At 33.2% G+C, this 24,742-nt stretch overlaps 1 protein-coding gene across 1 annotated transcript in view; it reads left to right on the top strand.

The window, feature by feature from the left end:
- DNAH8 (dynein axonemal heavy chain 8) overlaps positions 1-24,742 on the top strand; it is a 138,695-nt gene that overhangs the window by 68,810 nt on the left and 45,143 nt on the right. The window contains exons 49-65 of the mRNA XM_042789612.1: positions 1,673-1,919; positions 3,259-3,500; positions 3,581-3,721; positions 7,259-7,496; positions 8,479-8,621; positions 11,547-11,681; positions 13,111-13,233; positions 15,022-15,235; positions 15,778-15,887; positions 16,420-16,583; positions 19,642-19,834; positions 20,271-20,393; positions 22,088-22,218; positions 22,546-22,699; positions 23,138-23,302; positions 23,890-24,116; positions 24,508-24,626. Of these exons, the coding sequence (XP_042645546.1) occupies positions 1,673-1,919; positions 3,259-3,500; positions 3,581-3,721; positions 7,259-7,496; positions 8,479-8,621; positions 11,547-11,681; positions 13,111-13,233; positions 15,022-15,235; positions 15,778-15,887; positions 16,420-16,583; positions 19,642-19,834; positions 20,271-20,393; positions 22,088-22,218; positions 22,546-22,699; positions 23,138-23,302; positions 23,890-24,116; positions 24,508-24,626 (2,869 nt within the window). The remainder of the gene's footprint in view (positions 1-1,672; positions 1,920-3,258; positions 3,501-3,580; positions 3,722-7,258; positions 7,497-8,478; positions 8,622-11,546; positions 11,682-13,110; positions 13,234-15,021; positions 15,236-15,777; positions 15,888-16,419; positions 16,584-19,641; positions 19,835-20,270; positions 20,394-22,087; positions 22,219-22,545; positions 22,700-23,137; positions 23,303-23,889; positions 24,117-24,507; positions 24,627-24,742) is intronic.

Below are 24,742 nucleotides of genomic sequence, written 5' to 3'. Positions count from 1 at the left end.
AAATAAATAATTAGACAATCACTGAGCAATTATAAATTGATGAGCTAAAAAGTTAACTAACTAGTGAAATTTATTTATTTATTTATTTAAATTTCATTAATTGATGAAGTTGAATTTTGCTTTGTGAAATTTTTCAGCCAGAGAAGAATTATGCCGTCTTAAAATTTTCATATTTTACTTATCTATGCTTTTTAAGTAATTGTTAAACACTGTTAATGGTTAGGACTAATAACCTTTACCATTTTAATGACTGAAAACTATATTGCTCTAGAAGCATTTATTTGTAATTTTACTGTTTGCCAAGATGAGAATATAGCTACTGCAACTGATAGTTAAGAACATTTTACCCCGTGGAAATATGTTTGCATCTTCTTGAAACAAAACTTCAGAATAGAGACTTTCTGAAACTTCAGGCCTTGAAGTGCTAGGCTTGTTCATTTCCTGTAGAGTCTTGACTTAGATACTACATATCTCTCATGAACTAAGTATCTTAAAAGAAACTAGATGTAAACCAAGAAAGGCACTCTGACCTTTGTGCTTATTACCAGATTTCTGAAAATTTATGAATGTATAGCTTAAAAACCAAAACTGCTGTGTGATTTGTTGAATGAGAGCAAAAGATAAAATGCATTACGGTATTCTACAAAGTGCAACTTTATGCCTTATGTTACTTCACAGCAACTAAAATATGTCTCTGTCATCAAACCAGAGGTTTATTTATGGCTCTGCTCAGACTTCATATAATTTACAGAAGGTTTTGCTCCACATTCTGCAGGCTGGATCCATATGGTCCTTCACAGAGCTTCACACTGATGATCAGATTTTGCATGGGAGAAAACACGTTTGACCATCCTGCTTAAAGTCCTGTTCACAGTTTTATTCAGAGCTTAATATTTCTGGTTGCCAAACTGGTCATAGGAAGATTGATTGTGCTTTAACAAATTCCATCTTCCACTGCGAATAAGAAGTGTGAAATGGTCAAGTTCATGGTGGACTTGATCGTACTTTATATTTGTGTTGCCTGTAAATCTTCCTTCTGGACTGATAGAAGCTTTTATTCAGTTTTCAGAGGAAGCAGCTGTATATGCTTCTCCTTACGAGGTTCTGTCATCCAGGAGGACTACCACTTTTTTCTTCCTTTCAGTTACTCCAAAAGTGGAGGTACTTGTGTAGGCAGACCCTGCCACTTCCATGGCAAGCCTAAAACTAATATTAAAAGAAAAACAGAAAATTCAATAAAGAACTTTCCTGAATCTAAACCCATCCATAATCCTGGAGGAAATGTGGTCCATATAATTATTTCACATACTTAGCACTGTGGTGATTAGTCATTCTATTGCATTATTTTTTTGCTACTTTTGATTTTGATTAATACAGAAAATACTTTTTAAAATCTGGTAAAATTATTTTCAATTACTATGAAAAGTTTAGGCAAGATTTAGTTCTGTAAACTGTTTTACAGTAAACTTCCTTGGTGCTTTGAGGATTAGGATGTGAATGTATGTACTATTCCACAAAACAGTAACAATCAGCAAGCATGTGCTGATTTCAATTCTGAGCATATAATTTGTATTTTAATATTTTTGTGATCACTGACTAACAAATGTATTAAATGCAAGCAAAAGTTTTCCAAAAGCATATATTTCTTAATTATTATTTTTTTTTTTAATAGTTGTATGAAACTTCTCTAGTACGTCATGGGTTGATGATGCTTGGTCCTAGTGGATCTGGAAAAACAATGGTCATAACTATATTAATGAGAGCACTGACAGAATGTGGCCAACCTCACAGAGAAATGCGTATGAACCCCAAAGCTATTACTGCTCCTCAGATGTTTGGAAAACTAGATGCTGCAACTAATGATTGGACAGATGGAATCTTTTCTACATTGTGGAGGAAAACACTGAAAGCTAAAAAAGGTATGTAGATACTTGCTGTGTGGTATCAGAAAAATACCTCTTGAATGATATGTTGAAAAAAGCATCTTGAATTTGCAAATGTGGTGAAGCTCCCTCTTGAGAGAAACTATAGAGAACATAGATGAGGTTACAGCTCACTTCTCAAGAAACGGCAACCATTTAAAAATTTATTTCAGTAGTATATCTACATTTTTTAAAATGTTCATTTTCTTGCTACTTCACTTCTACAGTGCAGATGTGTTATTTGGAAGCTGATAAATGGTAATTTAGATTTGCTTGTAGTAATTACACTAGGTTTAAAATAATGTTTCTGCCATGGTTTTTCATATGTTGATTACCGATATTTACATTTCAGTATTTTAGGATTGGAATAATGAAATTCCTTTCTACAATGATTCATTTGTATCTGAAAAAATTAAATATATTTATAATAAAGAATGGGAGTCCTTCTGGAGAATCTTCCTAGAAGGAGGTTCTTCTTAAAAGGAAGTTGAATTTTTTATATTGGAAATGTCTGTATTTTCTCTATTGGAAATATTCTACATTCAGAACAAAGCCAGAATTTCAAAATTTGATTGCCAAAATTTAGGCATTGTCATCTATATTTATGTTTGAAAATGAAAGAAAAACAACTAGATTTTCAAAATTGACAAGTAATGGTAGTTTTCATTAACTTAAATGGAATCTGTGAATATTCAATGCCTTTTGTTTAATTGCCCAAAGAACCCTTATTTTAGCAACAAAATGCCAAATTCCTCATCACCCCTGTGCTAGTCACGAGTGAGGATGGGGGGAGGAGGGAGGAAGAGTTAGTTTAGATTGGGAAGGAAGAAGCTGAGTCTGGAGAAAGACAAGGGGGTGGGAGAAAGGTGTGTTAGATTTTGTGTTTGTTTCTCATCATCCAAGTCTATGTTAATTTTCAGTAAATTAATTTTCCCCAAATTGAGTCTGTTTTGCCTGTGACAGTAGTTGATAAATGAACTCCCTCTCTTTACCTCAACCCACAAGCATTTTCACCTTATTTTCTCCCTCTGTCCTGTTGAGGAGGGGGAGGGAGGGAGTGGCGCAGTGTCTGGCAGCCAGTCAAGGTAATCTCACCACAGCTGTTCAACATTATAAAGATATACTTGTGCCCTCATTTGCTAAGTGTTTCCAAAATAGTTCTTTAACTAAGTATGTAATTTAGACAGTAAGGAGCATCTGTGGAGATGGAAGAAATTACAACAAATAAAATATGTTTTTATATATTATTTAAGTTCTAAACCATCTTTTGTAAACTTATTTTCTTGCTCTTTCAGCATGGTGATATGAACTATATCTCCTCTGATTATTTTTCCAGGTGAAAATGTGTTTCTGGTTTTAGATGGTCCTGTAGATGCAATCTGGATCGAGAATCTAAATTCGGTTTTGGATGATAACAAGACCCTCACTCTAGCAAATGGAGATCGAATTCCTATGTCTCCTACATGTAAACTGTTATTTGAGGTCCACAACATTGAGAATGCCTCTCCAGCAACAGTTTCTCGAATGGGTATGGTCTACATCAGTTCTTCTGCCCTTGACTGGAGACCAATACTGCAAGTAAGATTATCATTGCTGGCTACTCCAAACTTTACCTTGTTATAAATTTTATACAGAAAAATATTGTGGATGATTTTCAGGCATGGCTGAAAAGACGTTCATCTCAAGAAGCTGAAGTCTTACAGAGTTTGTATGATGGAATCTTTGAAGCAACATATAAATATATGAAACTAAACCTTAATCCAAAAATGGAGCTTCTGGAATGTAACTATATTATGCAGGTAAAACAGATACTGTGTAAATCTGTATGAATTGACTGGCTATGGTAAGCATGTAGAAATAACACAGAACATTTGATAGCAATAAAATTTAATTTGAGAAGATTGTTTCCTGACAAAGAAAACCTCAAACTTGGTATTTGTTTCTTAGGCAATATAAGAGGAGCTGTTAGAGATGTGCAGAAGAAAATTTTACTTCTCTTTCTTGCTTCATATGTAGGCTTCTGTTGACTGGAATTTGCAGGTCTCAGTGAGTTTTCAGAAGCATATGTTTAATATGGTAGTGATCTCATTCCAGTTCTTCTGATACCAAACAAATTGTGGTAAGGGCCAGTCTAACCCTAGTGGTACTGTAAACAGAGAGAGTGAAGAATAATTCTAATTATCTTTTTATCTCCAGTTGTAATAGCTGTGATTCTGTCAGTCAGCTCTTCCAAGGTCAATTTTTGCCTATCCCTTCCTATCAATTGGAATTCTACCTTGAGTGGAGTCCAACCTTTATCAATGGTTTATTAAAAATAAAAATATATCTTTGGCAGGTTTTGCAAGGCTATTAGTCCTATACCGCATGTCTCCAGGTGATTTGTTTGAGTCTGTTGTCACCTGCAGATTTTAAGTCTCCAGACTTTCCATGCAATCCCAGTTTTATATTGGCACTCTCATAAATTCAATAGTGCCTTTGAATAAGAGGGTACATTATCTTTGAATAACATAATGTTTTGGATAATGCTTCAATTTAATATTAAACTAGTCAGTTTGCACCCATTACCTCTCTACTGTTCATGAGGGATTTAGCTTCAGATTTTCAACATTTTGAAATATTTTGCGGCAAATTAATAGCCACAGCAAATGCTGCAGAGATTAACTGAGCTGTATCAAAAGGAATTAGGATATCTATAGTATTGAAGTCCACAGGCAGAAACTATATAACTTTACCAGTTTATGGTGATAAACAAGATGGACATGCTATGCACAGAGTTTTTAGAGATAATTTTTTTTTCTTCTACATTTGTTTTCTGTGAAACCTCTGAATTGATGTCTTCATGGAAGACTTTTCCTGAGACTAGAAGGTTTTACGTTATTTTTGATTAGGGCTTGATAGAAAGTGTGAGCAAGTCAGTGTTCTACTCGTACCGCTTGGTCAGAGAAATATTTCATTAATTTAACCTTTATTGCATGTTTCTTCCTGTGAGTGACAATCTCTAGTAAGTTTCTGTCATAGGTGTGACAGAGTAAATAACCCTTAGTAGATCTCTGTGCTGGGGTTTATCTAAGAACCAGTGAAACCAGAGCTTTTACTCTATTCAATCATTCCACAGATTCACTTCCTCACTTGCTTTCCTCCTCCAGTGTTACATTCACGTAGTCTTGTTTTCTCTTCCCAACAAGGATTTCATTCTTGGTCTGGGAAGGTAGGGCAAAAAGTCGTGTTGTTTTCTGTGCTGTGCAGCTGCTTGCAGCTAACAGGATTGAGCATTATTTGATAAGGTTTCTTGGCATCATTCATGATTTGTCTACATCCATCTCTGATTTCCAGGATCTTTCCTCCAACCAGGATATTCACCTCCTTCTTTCTGGGCACCGTTTTTTCCAATACTACTTATTTTGGGAACCATTCCTTTCCACACCAGCTCTCCTTTCCAGAACCTTAAGATCCCAGTTTTGCCATAAATGGTCTATGTGCAGAAGCACTGTACCTTATCAGCCTCCTGACTAGTGGTTCTGTCTTATGTCTCTTTATTAATTGTGGAACTCAGGGCATGCTGCTTTTGTTTAATGCAGGTGTTTTCAAAATTTACAACCATCTCAAACCAGTTGTGTCTAGTAGATAGCAAACTTGTACTTGAATTCTAAAGTTCCGTTTTGGATGTTCACTCAAACGTGCACATGTACCCAATTCACAATTTAAGCTGTTTTTCATTTCAGCAGCTTCATAATGGTTTTATATAAAAAGTAATGTCACCTTTGCTTTCCTCCTTGTAATTTCCACTGACTTTCTAACTATTCACCATCTTCTGGCCCAACTCATTAGTTAGACAAATATAATTTACCTTAGAAAATTCAACACAGTTTTTGTTTAGGGTTATCCTGTGTTACAAGCCTATTGGAAAAGTCAACAATCTTGTAGCTAAAGAAGATCTAGTTGATATAGTTCATTTCTAGGCAAATAACTGATCAGAAAGTAGAAAATGTGTGACTGGAGTATCAGTTCTTAGAAAGGACAGAGGTTGCCACTGATCCTGAGGTACCTTTGCTAGGACCAATGCTATTCAAAATATTCATAAACAATTTGGAAAAGTTTTAGGTGAAGAAGTTTACTGATGATACTAAATTATTCAGAGTAGTAAGGACAAAACATATAACCATGAAGAACTGTAGACAGACTTTATGAGACTGAATAAATAGGTAATAAAATGGCAAATGAAATTCAGTGAAGATAAGCATGAAGGGGTTCACGCAGTTTAAAAACAAACTGTTCAATGCCATGAATAGCAGACCTATGGAACATCTTGCCAAAGGGTGTTATAGACAATAAAAGTTTATGTAGGTTCAAGACCAGTCGTGATATTTTCAGGGTGGAAAAATCCATAGAGGATTACTAAACCCAGAAAAAGTGTACTTGTTCAGAAAGCCTCAAGCTGAAGAGAGTACCAGCAGGAAGTACCATCCCCAATACCACCACAAGCCAAGGGAGTTTTTTCATTTTTACCCTTCTCCAAGTGTCCACTTCTGGTCACTATGGCAGATGAGATATCTGTATATGTTACTGCATTAATTCCCACTTCAAGTATGAGATCCAAGACAGCATAAAGAATACTAATTCCAAGAACTGATTGAAAATCTACTTCACTGTTAAAAAGACATATTTTGAAACAGTGTGCCTGACACTGCCTTGTATAGAAAGGGAATATGCGTGGTGTTACCCAACAGTAAAATATTTGGCTTCATGAGTAACATCACAGAATTGTAGATAGTAAGAATTGCAGATAGTAAGATATCCGGAATCTAGTTCCTTAGAAACAGTGTAGCAATCATAAAATAAGATATTTTAATCTATTTTTTTAAAACACAAAGTAGAGGTTAATGTGATAGATGCATTAGTTGACCACAACTGAGATAAATACATTAGACGGATGCTGAAAATTCTCCCATGCTTAAAGATGGAAAGAAATGGCTAGGCTCCACCTAATTTTGCAGTTCTGAACATCTCACTAGATGCTATAAAAGCCCTTAAAGAAATGTTCTGTCACCCTAGCTCTTAAATTACATTTATTATATAGGCATAATTTAAAAGGATAGTTGATGATTAAATTACTTCAGTAATTTTGAAAATTCTATCGAGTTATATACAGATATCTTTAATCTATTTTCTTGGGTTTGTAGTTCTGAGTGTTATACTATTCTTTGCTAACCTGTAATGTTTTTCAAATTATGATTTAAAGTTTGAATGCATATAAATAATGCATGTCCAAATATGTATAAAAATAAACAGTGATTATGTAATATTTTCTTAATGCATAATATTTTTAAATATTTCAGTCTCTTAATCTTCTGGAGGGTTTGATTCCATCGAAGGAAGAAGGTGGTTTATCAACTATATTTCATCTCCATAAATTGTTCTGCTTTGCAATAATGTGGAGTTTAGGTGCCCTTCTGGATTTGGACAGTAGAGACAAACTTGAAGCCTTCATTAGAGCTCATGATAACAAATTAGATTTACCAGAAATCACCCCTGGCACCAGTGAAACAATGTATGAGTATTATGTTACTGATTATGGTAAGAAAAAGCACGAACCTTCTTTATACTGGCATTTTAAAACTGAGTATAGTTTCTTTGAAATTTCAAATTATTCCTTTAGTTCTTATTATACAGTCATATGAGTGGAGATTTTTGATGACAGTATGGTAGTAACACAGGTTCTGTATGCAGTGACTCTGTGGAGGTGAGAAGTCAGAAAGAAGGGATAAAGTCCTCACTGGTAACATTTTATTTTGTTTTTAATTTCACTCTTACAGATTTATTTTTTATAGACTTAACCAGACTACAATTTTCAGGTAATTTGTGCTTAGACTGGTTTAGTCTATTAATTTTATGATTAATTTCCTTACAGTTAGTATTTTTTGATAAAAAATGTAATCTGATTTTAATTCCACTTAATAATAATTATTTATCCATGTCTGATAACCAGTAATAAATCTTAGAGTTTATAAAACTGTAATGGTATGATATTTTGAATATGGTGAATACTGATATTTTGAATAGTGTGATATTTTCCACAATGTATTTATAGTTTAAATAACACACAATCAATTTCACAAATAACTTAATGTTCTTTCAGTGTATATTCTCACATGAACACAGCTATTTTTCTTGTGTCCAAAATCAGATTTTTTTTTCCAGGAATGTTGATTTAGTGTACACATATGCAATCCATATTCCCACATTCTATAATTTTTTACCAGCACTGTGAGAATGAGTTTCTAGGTAAACATTCTTTTGGGTTTTTTATTTAGATATCTATATATAAATTTAAGAAACAAATTTATATTTAGTAGGACTATAGACTAATTAGAGGTCATGACTAAATACGTCCTTTGTTAGATATGCTTTTGCTATATTTAAACACAAATTATCCCGTTTTATACTTTGTACTACTTCACCCATGATGTCTAGGATTAATTTTTATTTTTTCTTTGTACTAAAATGTTAAACACAATCAAATATTGTGAGTTATTTTCCTCCTTTATTGTAATTTAAGGTGACTGGGAGCACTGGAGTAAAAGAGTTCAGGAATACGTTTATCCATCAGATAATGTCCCAGACTATGCATCTATTCTGGTTCCAAATGTTGACAACGTCAGGACTCAGTTTTTGATAAATACAATTGCAAAACAACAGAAAGTAAGTACAGGATTACTTATTTAAGTATATGCCTACTATATGAAATAAATAGAAACGTACTTATAAAGTAACTGCTGGTTGCAATAATTCTTTGTATTGTCTGTCTTTAGTCATTGCTTGCCAAGTGCGTAATTATTTACATATTGCTCTATTTTTATTTTCTTAATATGAATCCTCTGTATTTATTTATGTGCATGGGCAAAAATTTAAAAAGTCCTTTTTATAAAATAATTTTTTGTCATAAAAGTTCAATTCCAACAACCCATAATTTTCCTCAGAGAAAGACATAAAACCTTGTTCTTAGTCTGTTAGTTGTCCTGGCCAAGCTCCCTCTGAGTTGCTTTCTGGCAGAGCGTGGGAAACGGAAAAATCCTTAACTTGTTACTAAGGAACACTTATCCTAACTAAAACATCAATGTCTTATCAACATTAGTCTCACACTAAATCCTAAACACAGCACTGTAGCAGCTACTAGGAAGAAAATTAACTCTACCCCAGCCAAAACCAGGACACAGCTACAGCTGAATTACACAGACCTTGATGAAACCAAAGTGGTGTTTTACAGGTCTGACTTCACTTGTTGGTTCTGCGAGTTTATTACTATTACCTGTGTTATCACAGGCAATTGATCAGTCGGATGTTCAAAACCAGGGTAAAGAATGAGAATGTGGTATCATTGTAGCTATCTGTTGGGGAGCATTCATTTAAAGCAGGAGCAAGTCAGGAGTATCTGAGCATTTCAAATCCCCTGCATTATTGACTTCAGTGCTCACGATCATAAATAAAACTCCCTTCTGCAAACTGATTGATTACATTCCTTTTATGGAGTGGATATAATAGTGAACATAATACCATCTGTCAAAAACATAAGTAGGATGAAAATCTGAGCTAGAAAAAAAAAATGTGGAGGATTCTTACATGTCTGAAAAAAGAGCAGGTTTCTTATCTAGCTAGCTCATTTCCATGAGATTAAATAGGTGATTTATATAAAAAGTTTAATAGAAATGAAAGAAGCATTTCCCTCTTGTTTCAGCAACTTTCTGATTTAAATTCAGATTTTACCATGGTAAGAAGGAAACCAGGAAAACTTTCTTTTTTCTTGTCACATTTATTACTTTTTTTTTTCAGGAAAATTACATTTAATGTACCGATTAACCAGAAAATAAGTTTTAGAATGTTATAATATTAAGAGAAAGCGGAAATGAAATACTTTCTATCAAAATATCAGCTTGAAACAAGAAATTTCTGCACCTGTAATTTGAATAAAACACCAGAGAGAAGTAAAAATGCTTTGAAAAATAAAAATCTATACAGTGAGGCATACATTAAGATAGTATTAGTTGTAAGAGTCAAAAGTGCCATATTAGAAGCATCAAATGCCACTGTTGTAAATACTGTGGTGACAAGGAGACAGAATAATTATATTCTCATCAAAAGGGAGTTTATTCCAATAATAGAACAACCAGTATGGATAAACAAATTTGGCGAAAAATTCTAAGATTTCCTGACATTTCTGTGAACATACTTGGCCAAAATCTGCTTTGACAAAGCTTGGTATCCTAAGTCATCTAAAGGCCCTATTAAACATCAATCACCTTGGTGTTAAATGTATTCTGAAAAAAGTGCATTGGTTTTCTATTCCTCTATGGCTGTTTAGAGGAAGAATCAGGCGTGTCTATCACAGGCAGTTGATGAATTCAGGACAAAAAGCACAGGTCAAGTTTGGTTCCAGCTCTGAAGAACATACTGCTTTCAGAGCACAAATGGGCTCTTTAAGGATCCAGAAGGCCTTTCTTGCCAAATCAGTTTGTCGGCATAATTAGGCTGGGGAACCTGGGTAACAGACTTAAAATTCCAATTCAGGAGATGAGAAGGGTTGGATAGGAACCAGTGTTCCTTAAAAGGAAAGACTGTGTTCCTTTGAGGATAGTTCAAGAATAACTGCCTGCTTTGAGAACAGGTGATTTGCCTTTGTTGCTGTTAAGTAGGAGTAGTTCTTCGTTCTTTTTGTGAGTGTAAGGTAAGACACATTTCAGTTTCACGTCTAAATTGCTTCCTCTTCTACCAGTTTCACTGGCATGTCTAACAGGGGATGTGAGCAGTACAATGCTCACAGCAAATCGTTTTATGTATCGCCTCACACATTCAGTTTAGAGAAAAAGATTGGATCAGGTATTTTAGACAATATATGGAAATATAAGAGGAGCTTCAAAAAGGACTACATTTCCAGAGGTGGAAAGCAACAGTCTTTTATCCATCTGCTTGCTTCTCACCTTTACTAACATTTACCACAAAGCCATAGATATTCCTGGGTCAGTTAAGACTTCTGTACACAGTTCAGTATCTGTTATCCTTATTTGTAATTATCATTACATCATTTCCCTACAGACCTTTAGAGTATCTCTTTTAGTATTATGCTTGAGAGGACATATAGCTAAATCTAATCTATACTGTATTGTTGCTTTAAGGACAGTGCTGGGAAGAGGGAACTATCCTTCTAATCCAAGCATGCATCACAAAGGATACCTATAGCCAAACCAAATAGCAGAAATTTTATATTCAAATTAGATGTCAGAGACTACTTTCCATTATAAAGAAAGCCTTGTTAGGGTCATACACTACAAGAGACTGCTGTGGTGAATGTGTTGGAAAGTGGAAGAAGTTAGGCAACTGAATGAGAAATGACTAGTACATTCTTGTTTCATCTTTTCTCTTTTGGCTCTGTAAATAATTTTCTTGGACAATCTTGGTAGAATGAAAAACACATACTGTGTCACTGCATATGGAGACACAGGAAAAACCTACCAGAATAATATATCATTCAAAAGTAGACACAGAAATTATCCCTTTCTCTAAAATAGGTCTGTTATGTATATTTAATTTTAAGTTTTTATACTATTTATGTGATTTAAATATCTGTTACAGGCAGTTTTGCTCACAGGAGAACAGGGGACTGCAAAGACTGTCATGGTTAAGTCATATGTGAAGAACTATGACCCAGAAGAGCATTTGTCAAAATCTTTAAACTTTTCATCTGCCACAGAACCATTTATGTTTCAGGTAAAGATATGGATTTTAAGCAATTCTTGCATATAATTTCCTTGCTAAATATTTAAAGTGTACTTAATTCTGATGATAAAAGAAGTGATTTAGAAATAGAATCGAAGGGATCTTTTTCCTCTAAGTCACTTAAACAGCTCAGAAAATTTCATAAAAAATAATTTTTGCAGATCAAAATAAAATATAGTCACTCCTGTAGAGATACATATATTCAGTCTTGTTGTGTGCTTTTTCATCACGGAATTATAAGAATCCATTTTTTGCTGAAGACCTTTCCTTTTCATTTTAGATTAATGAAAAGTTTGGGTTATACTTCAGTTTTTTCCCCGATTCTTTAGTTTATAACTATAATTTTTATTTTTGTTGAATTAAAAAAAGGGTGACAAATAATGACTTAAACATCTATTTTTTAAAATTCCAAACTTATAGAATATCTGGTTAACGTTTCTGTTACACATAAGATCTCTGGCCATAGTTTATATCAAACTGTGAGAAAGAATAATGGCAGGCATCATTTCATGCATGCAATATTAATTGAACAGTTAGTATCTCTGTCTCAGTGTCCTTTACTTAGCATATGATGGGTCCCTAGAACATTACTGTCTTGAAAACAAAACCCAGACTTCCTTATCTCTGGTACAGAGGGCCTGTGAAAGGATCATATTGTGTCTCATCTTTACTACAATCCTGTAGTACCTCGGAAGATATGCTCTTTCTTTTCAGATAGCTAGCCAAAAACATAGCTCGCTCTTCTGATTTCTAAGAGAGAGATGTAGCAAAAAAACAGTTGAAATGCTTCTAAACACTTGAAAGAGCCATACTCAAAATAGCTTTAAATTTTGAGTTGTTATTCTGAGGATATTTGAAAGATTGGGTGATTTTGGATGTGCTAGATGTACTACAAAGTTCTTGATTTCTTATGCAATCACTTTCTCTTAGCAGTTTCTCTTTTTCATCTTAATTGCGTATCTTCAAAATGACACATTCATGCTTGTTACGGTCATCCACTACAAGAGACTGCTGTGGTGAATGTGTTGGAAAGTGGAAGAAGTTAGACAATTGGACAAAAAATGACTAGTACATTCTTGTTTCATCCTTTCTCTTTTGGCTCTGTAAATAATTTTCTTGGAGAATCTGGGTGGAATAAAAAACACATACTGTATCACTGCATGTTTCCAAGTTTGAATACTTTTTAAAAACTTCTCTGGTAGCCAGAGGTGGGTTGCAGGATATAGTCATAAGGCCAGGGCATTGCATAGGAATGAGTGTGATGAACAGGAGTATATAGTTCCTTAATGATGAATCAAAGTTGAAACTACTGAAAAAAAGAGGAAATCACTGGATAAGAAATAAGTAACACATTTTTTTAACAATACCCTTTAGATAGAATTACTTTAGATGCAAAATAAGAACTTTCTTTAATTTTTAGAGGACAATAGAGAGTTATGTGGACAAACACATTGGAAGTACTTATGGACCTCCTGGAGGCAGAAAAATGACTGTTTTTATTGATGATATCAATATGCCATTTGTCAATGAATGGGGGGATCAGGTAAACTGTTTTTTAACAAATACAACTTATTCTCAAATTGTTGTGAGCTTATTTTTTATTATTATTATATACATGGGAATCAGTTGACATCCTCAATGTTTTAATTCACTGTTAATTATTGGAAATGCTTTCTAATTATGGTACATCAATGAAGAAAAAAAGAGAGCAAATTAGATTTAGGATAATGGTGTCATATCTTACATTATCTCCACTGTCTTATTTTTGTAAGATTAAATAAAAAGCATCACTGTACTGAAGTACTACATTATTAATTTCAAGATTGCCATTAATTTGAGAGCATCAGTAAACAAACTTTCCACAAAATGGCAGTGTTATACCTTGAAAAAAGTAATAAAGGCTGTGTCCAAATTCAAGGATAACACATTGTCTTGCAAACTAGATTAAAGGTTTTTGGTGTTTCATGAGCTCATCTGCAATTTGCATGTGTAACATTCATATGCTTATATAGACCCCAAATCAGGCAAAAGCATCTTGTAGTTCCTTTCCATAGTAGGTCTGAAGTATTTCCAGCCCAGGATGCTAGGTCTTCTGGAATGTCTATTCTAACATGAAGACCAAGTATGCTTACCGTGACTTTTCTTTTGTCATTTGCTCAGAGTAAATAACAAATGAGAAACCTGGAGCCTTTGTACACTTTAGAATGTTCAGTCTCTCTGGCTTCTGTGAGGCTCAAACTTTGGGTTAAGGCTGCTCATAGAACTGAGCTGGATTGTTGACAGTGTGGATAGTAGGTCTGGTCATGACAGTGGTCTTGGGCATGCATTTAAATGGCCATGCGGATATACGTGAGTCTGTGTAGACTGAATAGGTCCTCCTCTTCACTTTAGGAAGCTGTTTTTGTCAAAATGGAAGCCAAACATGTGGTTTTAGTGTCTCTGAAATGGAACCTGTCCTTCTACCTAAATGGCAATATGTATCAGATGTATCAGTTCTTTGGTTTGCATCATTTTCTCTCGAGAGAACTTTAATTTTGAAAAAGAAAAAAAAAATTGAAACTAATTTGAATAACCCACAACACTGGGTTGACCATAGTCCATAACATAGATGGTTGTGTTTGAGGAAAAGCCCTCACATGCCCAGGCAGTATTCAGTAATAGGAAGGATCTCCATTATGAGGGGACCTCCACTAGGTCTTCCATTATGGCCCCAAGACATTGCTGAAATATTTTTAATGGGGTGATGGTTTGTGATCAGTTCCCTGCTGTGTATCATATGGCTTTGTTGGGGTATGTGAGCACATAAGGCTTGCTGAATATCACTGAAGCAGTTGCTATGGGGGCAAACTCTGGTGCCTCCCGATCCATGCAGGTGCTGTGGAGTGGAATGTGGAGTGATTAATTTTTTCAAAATAAACAGCTTCCTGATTCAAAAAAGAATTAGTTGTTTAGCTTCAAAGGAGGCCCAAGGGAGAACTGGAAAGCATAGCTTGAACATCTGGAGCTGAATGTCCAGCAGCAAATTATGGAACAAACCAAATTTTTTTCCAGTTCATTGCCTTAACTTTATTTAGTTAAAAGGAATACAAACACATTTTGTTGATAATTATATGGTAGTACAGATCTGAAAGAACTTTCCTGCAGTTTAAAATCATGTAAACCAACATCTCCCTATGGCTAAGGAAGGTAGTTTAATCTGAGTTTAGATTAAAGTGAAAACCTCTCTCTAGGGATTAGTGGTAGAATTACAAAAAGAAATTAAATTATATGGGTATATTTTCTATTTTTCTTGTTTGAATTTGTAATTTATACAAGTTACATAAACTTACAGATAACAAATGAAATCGTTCGTCAGATGATGGAAATGAAAGGAATGTACAGCTTAGATAAACCTGGAGACTTCAATACAATTGTAGATGTACAATTAATAGCAGCAATGATACATCCTGGAGGAGGCCGTAATGATATTCCCCAGCGTTTAAAAAGACAGTTTTGTGTATTCAACTGTACATTGCCATCCAATGCATCCATCGACAAAATTTTTGGTACTTCGTTCTCTTTAGTATACTTTTTTTTTTCATAATTTACTTAAAATATATAAAAGTATGTTCTCTTTCTCACTTTTGTCATGCAAATTCATAGTACTTCCAGTGAAACAGGTGAATCTGTATTACAGCAAAAACAGTGCTGTGGAAGAGCAATTAACCCCTTTAAATGCTTGTCTTCCCATTTTTGGACAAGTAAAATAATTAATAAGAAATTAATGACATTTCTTGGAAGAATATGAGCACTGCTATTACTACGTAAATTACCATGCCACCTCTGCACTGTCTGAAATGCTCTCTGTTGCTGAAGTTCTCAATTCTGTTAACTTTGTCAATATAGTATATTGTTAAAAGCCTGTACTTACTGCTAGTTGTTTCTACACTGGTTCAGAAAAGCCATGGACAAGACAGACAAAATTACTTCATCAGTAATTTAAAGGCAAATTAATGTTTTAAATAAGTATTTATATGTCTTGCTCGCAAACTATGTTATTATATCCTACCACTTGAGATTAATTGTATATTGCATATTATCTTATCAGGTGCTATTGGCTGTGGATATTTTAATTCTTGCAGAAAATTCAACCCTGAAGTATGTGATATGGTGAAAAAATTGGTTCCAACAGGCAGAATATTGTGGCAGTGGACAAAGGTATAAATTACAGGGAAAGTTTAATCACAGTCAGTATGAACAAAGTTCCTATTAGTATAATTTAGGCACATATTTCTTAAGAACATATATATGATAAGAAAAAAACAGGAGAAATACCGGCTAAAAAAGTTTTGGAGATACAATCTGGAAAATAACAGATTTCAGTATACAAGACAGCTGAATGGAAATATCAGTCCATTCATTCCTATAATTTTATTGATGTTACCCAAGTAGCTAGGGAACAGGGAGTAAAATTATTTAAAAATTATATTTTTGCATGTATAAAGTCCAAAGCAACATATTAAAAAAAATACATGCTATAGGAGTTGCGGTTTTATATTTAGTAATCCTGCTTCCAAAAAATGAGATATTATTTATGATTTAGAAAGAGTTTGCCCACAGTATTATGTGTAAAAACTAGTAGTTTTGTCATTTTTATATTTTATATGTTAATTATCAATTTATAATTTATATTATTCTTGATTCCTTCTGAATGTTACTGATTTTGAATATTAACAATTTTTTTCTTTAGACAAAGATGCTGCCTACACCATCTAAATTCCACTATATCTTCAACCTTCGAGACCTTTCTAGAATTTGGCAAGGAATGTTAACTATAAAGGCAGAAGAATGCAACAACAGCACTGTCCTTCTAACACTTTTTAAACATGAATGTACCAGAGTAATTGCTGACAGGTATAACTAGCATTTTATATTTAGTAGGTTTAGGTATTTGCTTCATTTATGCTCATACATCTATAAAACTCCTTAACGTGATAAACCTTATTAGGCTAATATGAAAAAAAATTCTTATTTTACATGCAGTCTGCACTGGGGTATTATCCTAACAAATGTCATGCTATGTATTGATAGATTAGCCCAGTAATTGGATGGACATCTCCAGAATATATACATATTCTGTGTTCTAACCTACATTTTTTCTACACTTATCTTTGGCTACATTCAGCCAGTTCCTCTGTAAAAAAGAGCACTGTATGGTGTCCTAAATTTTTACGGAGAGAATAATATAAAATTGCTTTTATCTCCTCATAGAAAAAAATGTTGCATGCCTATGATTAAAAAATGACCCGTCTCCTCTAGATCTCCTTTAAAATATTCATAGAACAGATACAGTTATGAGCTGTATGTGTTTAAGATCCAGTAATATTTTCGTGTCTTTCAATTTCTTGTGAAATTCTACACGTAGTACTGTAGCTGCCAGTAAAAGCTTGACATATACCTACTGCTATTGTGGATTTTCACAAATATAATTATTTCTTATTCTGATATCCTGTGGAAGGGCCTTCATAATCTTTAGAAAATTAATGCTTTATAATTAAAATATTAAAGTTAAATATTGACTCTTAAAAATATATATGTGTATTTTATTACACTGCATTCACTTTATAAAGCTATCATAAAATGAAAGCAATTAAAAATGTTTTACCATGGACACAAGAGGGCATATTATATTGCTTTTGCTTTTAATTAGACCTAAAGGCCTTGTAATGTCAAGTGCTTAGGAGTTACCTGCCATGACCAGAATTTTTTCAATATTCAAAATAGTTGCAGAAGTCTAAAATGGAACTTACCTATTTTAAGATGCTGACTTCATAAATGCAATCTGGTTCAGATGATTTGGCATGGTAGCAGGCAAGATGTATATGTAATGATTGCATTGTACTCAAGTACAGCCAGGCTTAATCGCTATTATTCTAGTAACTTGTGAACATAAAGGAAAGAGGAAAGATATAAAGGAATTATAAGGAGTTCTATCTCTGTTTTCAAAAGATAAGGGACAAAGTGAAATCCTAAGTATACATTGGTATGTGGACTTTAGCAAGTATTCAGATGAAACAGAAACAAAACAAGGTTTGTAGAATTTAGAGATGAATTACACATTGCCAAAACTGGTGGATGAAACAACTGCTCTCTATGTCACGTAAATGTTAGAAACAATTTCAAACAAAACATAGACAACTGTCCAACAGTTTTGTTTACCATCCCTATCTGTATCTTCTAGGATCTCTCATTTTCTTCCATGAGAGCTCTGAATCAGCTGGCAGATGCCTTTTCATTTTCCCCAGGAAGGTGCATTAACAAATTTGAGTTAAGAGCCAAGGAAGTAAGATCGCTATTGTGACCATTTCCAATAACCCAGAGGAACTCTAATTTGAAAATCCTGCTCACTTTCTCCTGTCTCCTTAGATAAATATCCTAAGTTCAGAAAATGCATGGAGGAAATCTAAAAGGAAATCTTATCCCTCAGTTGCCAAGAGTATAAAAATGAAGGCCAGAATTTTCTGTTGACTTTAGTAGGTACTTCTCTATAATCTGAGAAAGCCTACTCAGTGTAAATCCACTACAGAGTCTAACAGTGCTGAAATTTCTAAGTGCCTGAACTACCATATATTATATAAACTTACCAATTACCTGAAACTGATGTATGTGCATTTATATGTGCAATACAGTACTATTGATATAACAAGGGGAAAAATATTTAATTTGAATTTGAAGTTAGTATTATACCCACTGATACAAAAGGATCATACAGCTTTGGGTGTATTATTTTCTGCTTTAAAGTTAGGAGCAATATCACTGACATTTACTGAAATGTTCTATTTTTTAATTTGCTGTGGGGAATCTAAAAATACATGGAAGATATGTATTTGTACAGCTATGTTATATATTAGAGAGAGGGTGAGAGAGATAGAGTGTAGTCACGTAGTTTATTCTTCCATGCTGCTTTTATATTCCATAGGGGTTAGCATTATGTCATTACTAAAAACCTCTAACAATGAAGAAGTATATAATGTATATCTAGGCTGTCTCTATATCACAGTTCTTCAGTATTCTTTGTTGTATTTGGAAGCTCAGAGCACTGTGTACAGCTTTTTCATGTTTGTCCTGTTTTCTTCTCAGTTGTATTACTGAAAAGGAAAAGAAGTAAAGATGATTTTTTTTTTTTCTGTAGTTTGACACTGTTGCCATTCCCTTTTTCTGGGATCAAGGTGGATTTGCCTTTTATGTTTACAAGTTACTACTAGCACTTAATTTCTTCTCAGATAATCATATCCACAGATAATCAGAGTAGTCAAAGATCTTGATCTCTTTTAAAACCATCTTTAACCTATCAAGGGAAGGAGATACAATTGTTTAAATAATGAAATGTAGTCACTAGTATTTGTGTTTGCAGACTGTTTTATTTCAATCTGCGTTACTCCCCATGTATATACCCCTCACTACCATGTATATACCCCTCTCTTAATTATGGATTTTGGTGTAGGAGGGATTGAGAATGAAGTCAGGTTGTAATGACACATATTATCTTCCTTTCACTATTCCTTATTTCATTGCAGTTTCATAGTCAGTACTATAAGGACATAAATTATGCTATTCTGCTGCAGGTTGAAAGATGGTAAGGGTCACTTAGAAATGGTTATTTGGGAAATCATTCAGCCTTTTTCATCTGAGAAATTAAATGGTCTGTCATTGACTAGTTCTAGGTGAAAGTTGGAAAGTCAAGTTGGTTTTGTGTTTTATGTGATTGACTACTACACTTCAGAGTATGGAAGCATTTAGTTTCTGTGAATATTGCATCCTCCATTTCTGTGACTATTGTCTAATATGTATTGCTTAATATGTATTTTTCTTTGAATTGTTGCAAGGGTTTTTTTAGTATTTAATTATCTCTTTTTCTCCCTATATAACTGGAAAATTTTTTTTACAAACTGTACTAATCCATTATTTGTAGATTTATTACTCCTGAAGACACAGCCTGGTTTGATAAAACTGTTACTAAAGCAATTGAGGAATATGTGGATAAAGACTTAACAGAAGTTGTCCAAGCTGAACCGTATTTTGTAGATTTTTTACGGGAAATGCCTGAAGCAACTGGTGATGAACCAGAAGATTTTGTGTTTGAAGCACCAAAAATTTATGAGGAGGTATTTAATTTTACACTTAAAATGCACTGAATTTTTCCTGTAATTATTAAGTATGGTTATATTACTGAACTCATATCATACAGAAAGTTTTGTTGAATACCTACCACATTTTTTGTGAAGATATACCTCAATTCCTCTGCTTAGCATGCAATAAATAATTTTAGTGATGTTAAAGTTAATAATGTCATTTAAATGTAGTTTATTCATTCTTATTCTCCTTGCTCCTTTTTTTCCCCACCATTATCAGAAAATTTCTTCTTAAACACAGCTACAATCTCTACAGTGAATTAACGAGAATCTCATTACATGTGGCCAATACATGAACTCGAGTTTGTATAAAAATGTCAGTGCAATTTTAAATTCTGAAGGGCTGTTACTGATGGGTTGTTGTTTGTTTGTTTTGTTGTTTTGTTTTGTTTTGTTTTGTTTTTTCCAGATTCCAAGCTTTGAATTTCTTTGTGAAAAATTGCAAATGTATCAGAGACAATACAATGAACATATTAGAGGATCATTTCTTGATTTGGTGTTTTTTAAGGATGCAATGACACATGTTATTAAGGTTTGGGGTTTATTATTTATTTATTAGTTTAACTGTTGCAACAGTGTTCCTGATTTGAGCAACCTATGCTTAGAGGGCACATTCTGAAAAGCTACTGTTATCCCCAAACTTGCTTGCCATCTTTACCTAGTCACTTTCAAGAACTATGAAAGAGCTACAGCCATTTTACCCGTTTGCATGTTTTGTAATAAATATTTTATATATTTGTGTAAGTTTCTATGTATTCAGATATATGAAGATTTTCCTCAATATGAAGGGTGAGGTCATGAAGAGGCACATTTATATTTCATATATGGAATGTTTTTTAATCATTAAGAATTCAGAGAACACTTCAAAGGTATCCATACCTGACAAGTGATCAAAACAATGTGAGGTAGAATCTGATTGCATGAGAGACATGAAAAGAAATATAAATCAGGGCTGCAGTATAATCAGTGTGTAAGGTAGAGGTAAGTCTCAGTTTACAACCAGTTGAACCCCTATTCAGAAAGCAAGTTACAAAGAGAAAATTCTTCTGAAGTCTGAATCCAATTCATGGTGGGAAAAAAAATGCTAAGCATGAGATTTGTTTGAAATGCTGTGCCTCAGGTTTAAGAAGTTGTTGGTTAGCTCAGGAATTACTTTAACTTGATGATCTGTTTACTGAAATATGTATAGAAGCCACAGTGAAACCAAAACAGAAGATGTTTGCTTCTTCTGTAGTTGTCCTCAAGGGATGTAAATTATTTTGTTTGCTTTACATTTAAACAGAAGAAAATAATTTTATTATTAAATACAGTTCATATGATCCTAGGTGAATTTTAGAAGACATTGAATGTCTCTGATACTCCATGTCCATTGACAAGTTTTAACAAGAATATCTGGGATTTGCAGTTATGTAGTAGAAAGAAGCCCTGCTGTCACTGTGGTGACAATAAATTTAGTCACTCTCATAACTATGTTAAAATAGAAGTCTAAATGTGAAATTGTCTGGATAGGCTCAGAGGGAACTATGCATAAAACCAAAACTTCTTTGAAGGAACTAGTGAGCAGAATTCAAAGGCTTGATATAGATGCTGGTCTTTTGGATTTTGTACGTAATTTACATGAGAAGCAAAACAAACTGTAACATCTTAAAAGTAATAATGCACTAAAATATAATAAAACCAAAGAAGATGAGATGTATATACAGGAGTTTTGTAAAAAAGCAACAACATAGTGAATTTGTAATCCAACTTTTGTATCTGGGAGACCTGTTAAGAAAACTATCTCAAAGGAAATGTTCAAGGTAGATAAAATAGAAGATTACACTAAATGATACTTTAAATGTGTCTGAGTCTTTCAGATTCTTAAAATTAGGAATGTAGTATGTTTTTTATTCTAGCTAATTTTTTTTTTTTTTAAACACATTCAGAATGATACTTTCAACATAAAATGGAGCTCAAAATGTCTCCCTTTATGTATTTAAATCCTATATGCAGCTGGCTATAGCCATCCTATATTCTTACATACAGCTTTTTCATTAGCAACCCAAAATTCCTAAGAATGTCCGAGTGTTCTTTTGAGAGGAAAAATATTCTGCAAGTATCCTTTTAATAATCTTTACACTGTACTCTAGTAAACAAAATGTAGAATATAACAGATTTTAAATTTTGTTAATTAATGTTTTAATTTAAATTTATTAATGAACTTTTCTTCCATATTTTCCTGTATAGATTTCCCGGATAATTCGGACAGCATATGGAAATGCTTTACTTGTTGGAGTTGGCGGCTCTGGAAAACAAAGTCTCTCAAGGTTGGCCTCATTTATTGCTGGCTATAAAATATTTCAGATCACCTTAACCAGGTAAGAAATGCAAGAAATATATAAATCTGATTTATGGTATTGCTTTCTCTTTACACAGTTATAACCTTATCTCTTTAACAGCCTTTTATATTTTTTTCATTTTGTCATCATTTAAAAATGTGAAGAACAACAAATTCTTACCTGGTTTGTATACAACATTGGATTATTTGAACTGAAGAAGCTGGGCCATGTGTTAGCTATCACTGAGCCAAAATATGTGTGTTTACAAAGGATGTTTTCACTATAATTCATAAAACAGTATAATCTGAAAATAGCAGTATCCTGAGTTGTTTTGAATTAACAGGTAACGTTTCTTATTCCTTATAGATCCTATAATGTAAGCAATCTGTCAGATGATTTAAAATTGTTGTATAGAACAGCTGGAGCAGAAGGACAAGGCGTCACTTTTATTTTCACTGATAATGAAATAAAAGAGGAGTCATTTTTGGAATATGTAAATACTCTGCTGTCTTCAGGCGAGGTAGGAGTCTCAACATGATGCACAATGTACTTTAGAAGCAGAAAACTGATGAATTTGTTCCCACCAGTCTATTTCTATTTATTATTATAATAAATTGTAGAATCAATAATTATTAACTCTAAAATATCCCAACCTTTAAAATGAGGAGTGCTTTTGGTTTGGAGTTCCTCTATTTCTGTTTCGATGTAAGCCAGGAAAAGATAAGGAGCTGTGATGGGTATTTCAGTAGCCTTTATTAAATGGGGATTCACTGGCCAGTCAAGATCTGTACTCTTCCTAGTTTTTAATGGAGTTACATGTCTAAATCAGGGACATAAATTGGTTTTTAATCTGTCTAAACTGTATATATGCAGAAAGAGAGATACAGATGTAAACAGACAAATATTTATAAACTCTATAATAATTACATTTTCTTGCCAATTTTCATTTTACAAAAAGATTTCTAATTTATTTGCTCGGGATGAATTGGATGAAATCACCCAAGGATTAATACCTGTGATGAAAAAAGAGATGCCTCGGTGTCCCCCTACCTTTGATAACCTTTATGAATATTTTTTAAGTCGGGCAAGGAAGAACTTGCATGTTGTCCTCTGCTTTTCTCCAGTAAGCTTTTTCTTCATATCTGTTTTCCTTACTTCCATTAGCAAACTAACCCATAAGGTGTGAAAGGATTAGTCAAGCTTTATATTTTTAAGAACATTTAAAGATGCATAAAGAGGTTACTGAAGTCTGGTTATAATTGCTGAGATAACAGAAGTAATAGTACAGTTGTCAGAATTTTAAAAAAGAATACTTAAAAATTAAATAATTCCTTACATGTTAAAGTAATTTTTCTTTTTTTATTTTTTCCTCCTGGCATATTCTTCCCTAATACAAATTAATGAATTTATCTTTGTGAAACTTTTGCTTGTTATTTGAAAACAAATATTTAATGGAAATTAAGATGTCAATTGAAATTTTAAAATATACAGGAACATTTATATTGGTCATTAACTTCTTCAAATTTCATAAAATATCGAATGTTGGAAATTTAGCAAAATACTTCCATTAAAGATAAAGCTGTGGAGGGTTTTATAAGGAGAAAATTAGCAAGAAAAAAAAATAGACTATGTAGTTGTTTATATGAATTAAACATTTTGATTGACCTAATTTTGTATCATATTGTAAATTAACAGTGTCGCTCTCTTTAGGTTGGTGAGAAGTTCCGTGCACGTTCTTTGAAATTTCCTGGTCTTATATCAGGGTGCACCATGGATTGGTTCAGTCGATGGCCCAGGGAAGCTCTTGTAGCTGTAGCTAGTTATTTTCTTTCAGAATTTAATATGGTCTGCTCTGCATCAGTTAAAACACAAGTAGTGGAAACCATGGGTCTCTTTCATGATATAGTTTCAGAAAGCTGTGAGAATTATTTCCAAAGGTAATATTTTATACAAGTGCAATAATTAATCTCAAAAGTGTTGCTACTGATAGTGTTTTTTGAACTTGTGCTATATAAATCAATAAATGTGCTTTAAGGCTAATACAAAAATAAATCTGCTATATTAATATATGAAAAGGCTGTGAAAAGTAATTACTATTATATTGCTAATTCATTATCTTCATTCCCACTATTCAACAATCTTTCAAACATTGCTTATGTGGATAAAAATAACATAATTGGAAATAAAGTTTTGCATTATGAAGAAATATTATTTTGTCTGAATGAAAGACTTGATTTATGTAATCTTCTGTTTTCTTGGAAGTAATCAAATGGCTGTAGATATCAAAAATATGTAGTAAGTTGATGTTACCAATATAATATGTTTTAGGTATCGAAGAAGAACTTATGTAACACCTAAATCCTATCTCTCTTTCATCAATGGCTACAAAGAAGTTTATACTGAAAAGTTAGAGAGTATTAATGAACAAGCTCAACGTATGCAAACTGGTAAGCACATAGGGATAAACTTATATTTCCATGTATGATCTCAAATGATCTGTGTTTTTAGTATTAGACATCTTATTCAGTGATCACTTCAAATCAGTTCTGCTTGATCACAGTCC

This window comes from Tyto alba, unplaced genomic scaffold, assembly GCF_018691265.1.
Source record: "Tyto alba isolate M040663 unplaced genomic scaffold, T.alba_DEE_v4.0 Super-Scaffold_16, whole genome shotgun sequence".
NCBI lineage: Eukaryota > Metazoa > Chordata > Aves > Strigiformes > Tytonidae > Tyto > Tyto alba.
Note: the sequence above shows the minus strand (reverse complement) of the source record. Positions and strands in the feature narration are given on the sequence as shown.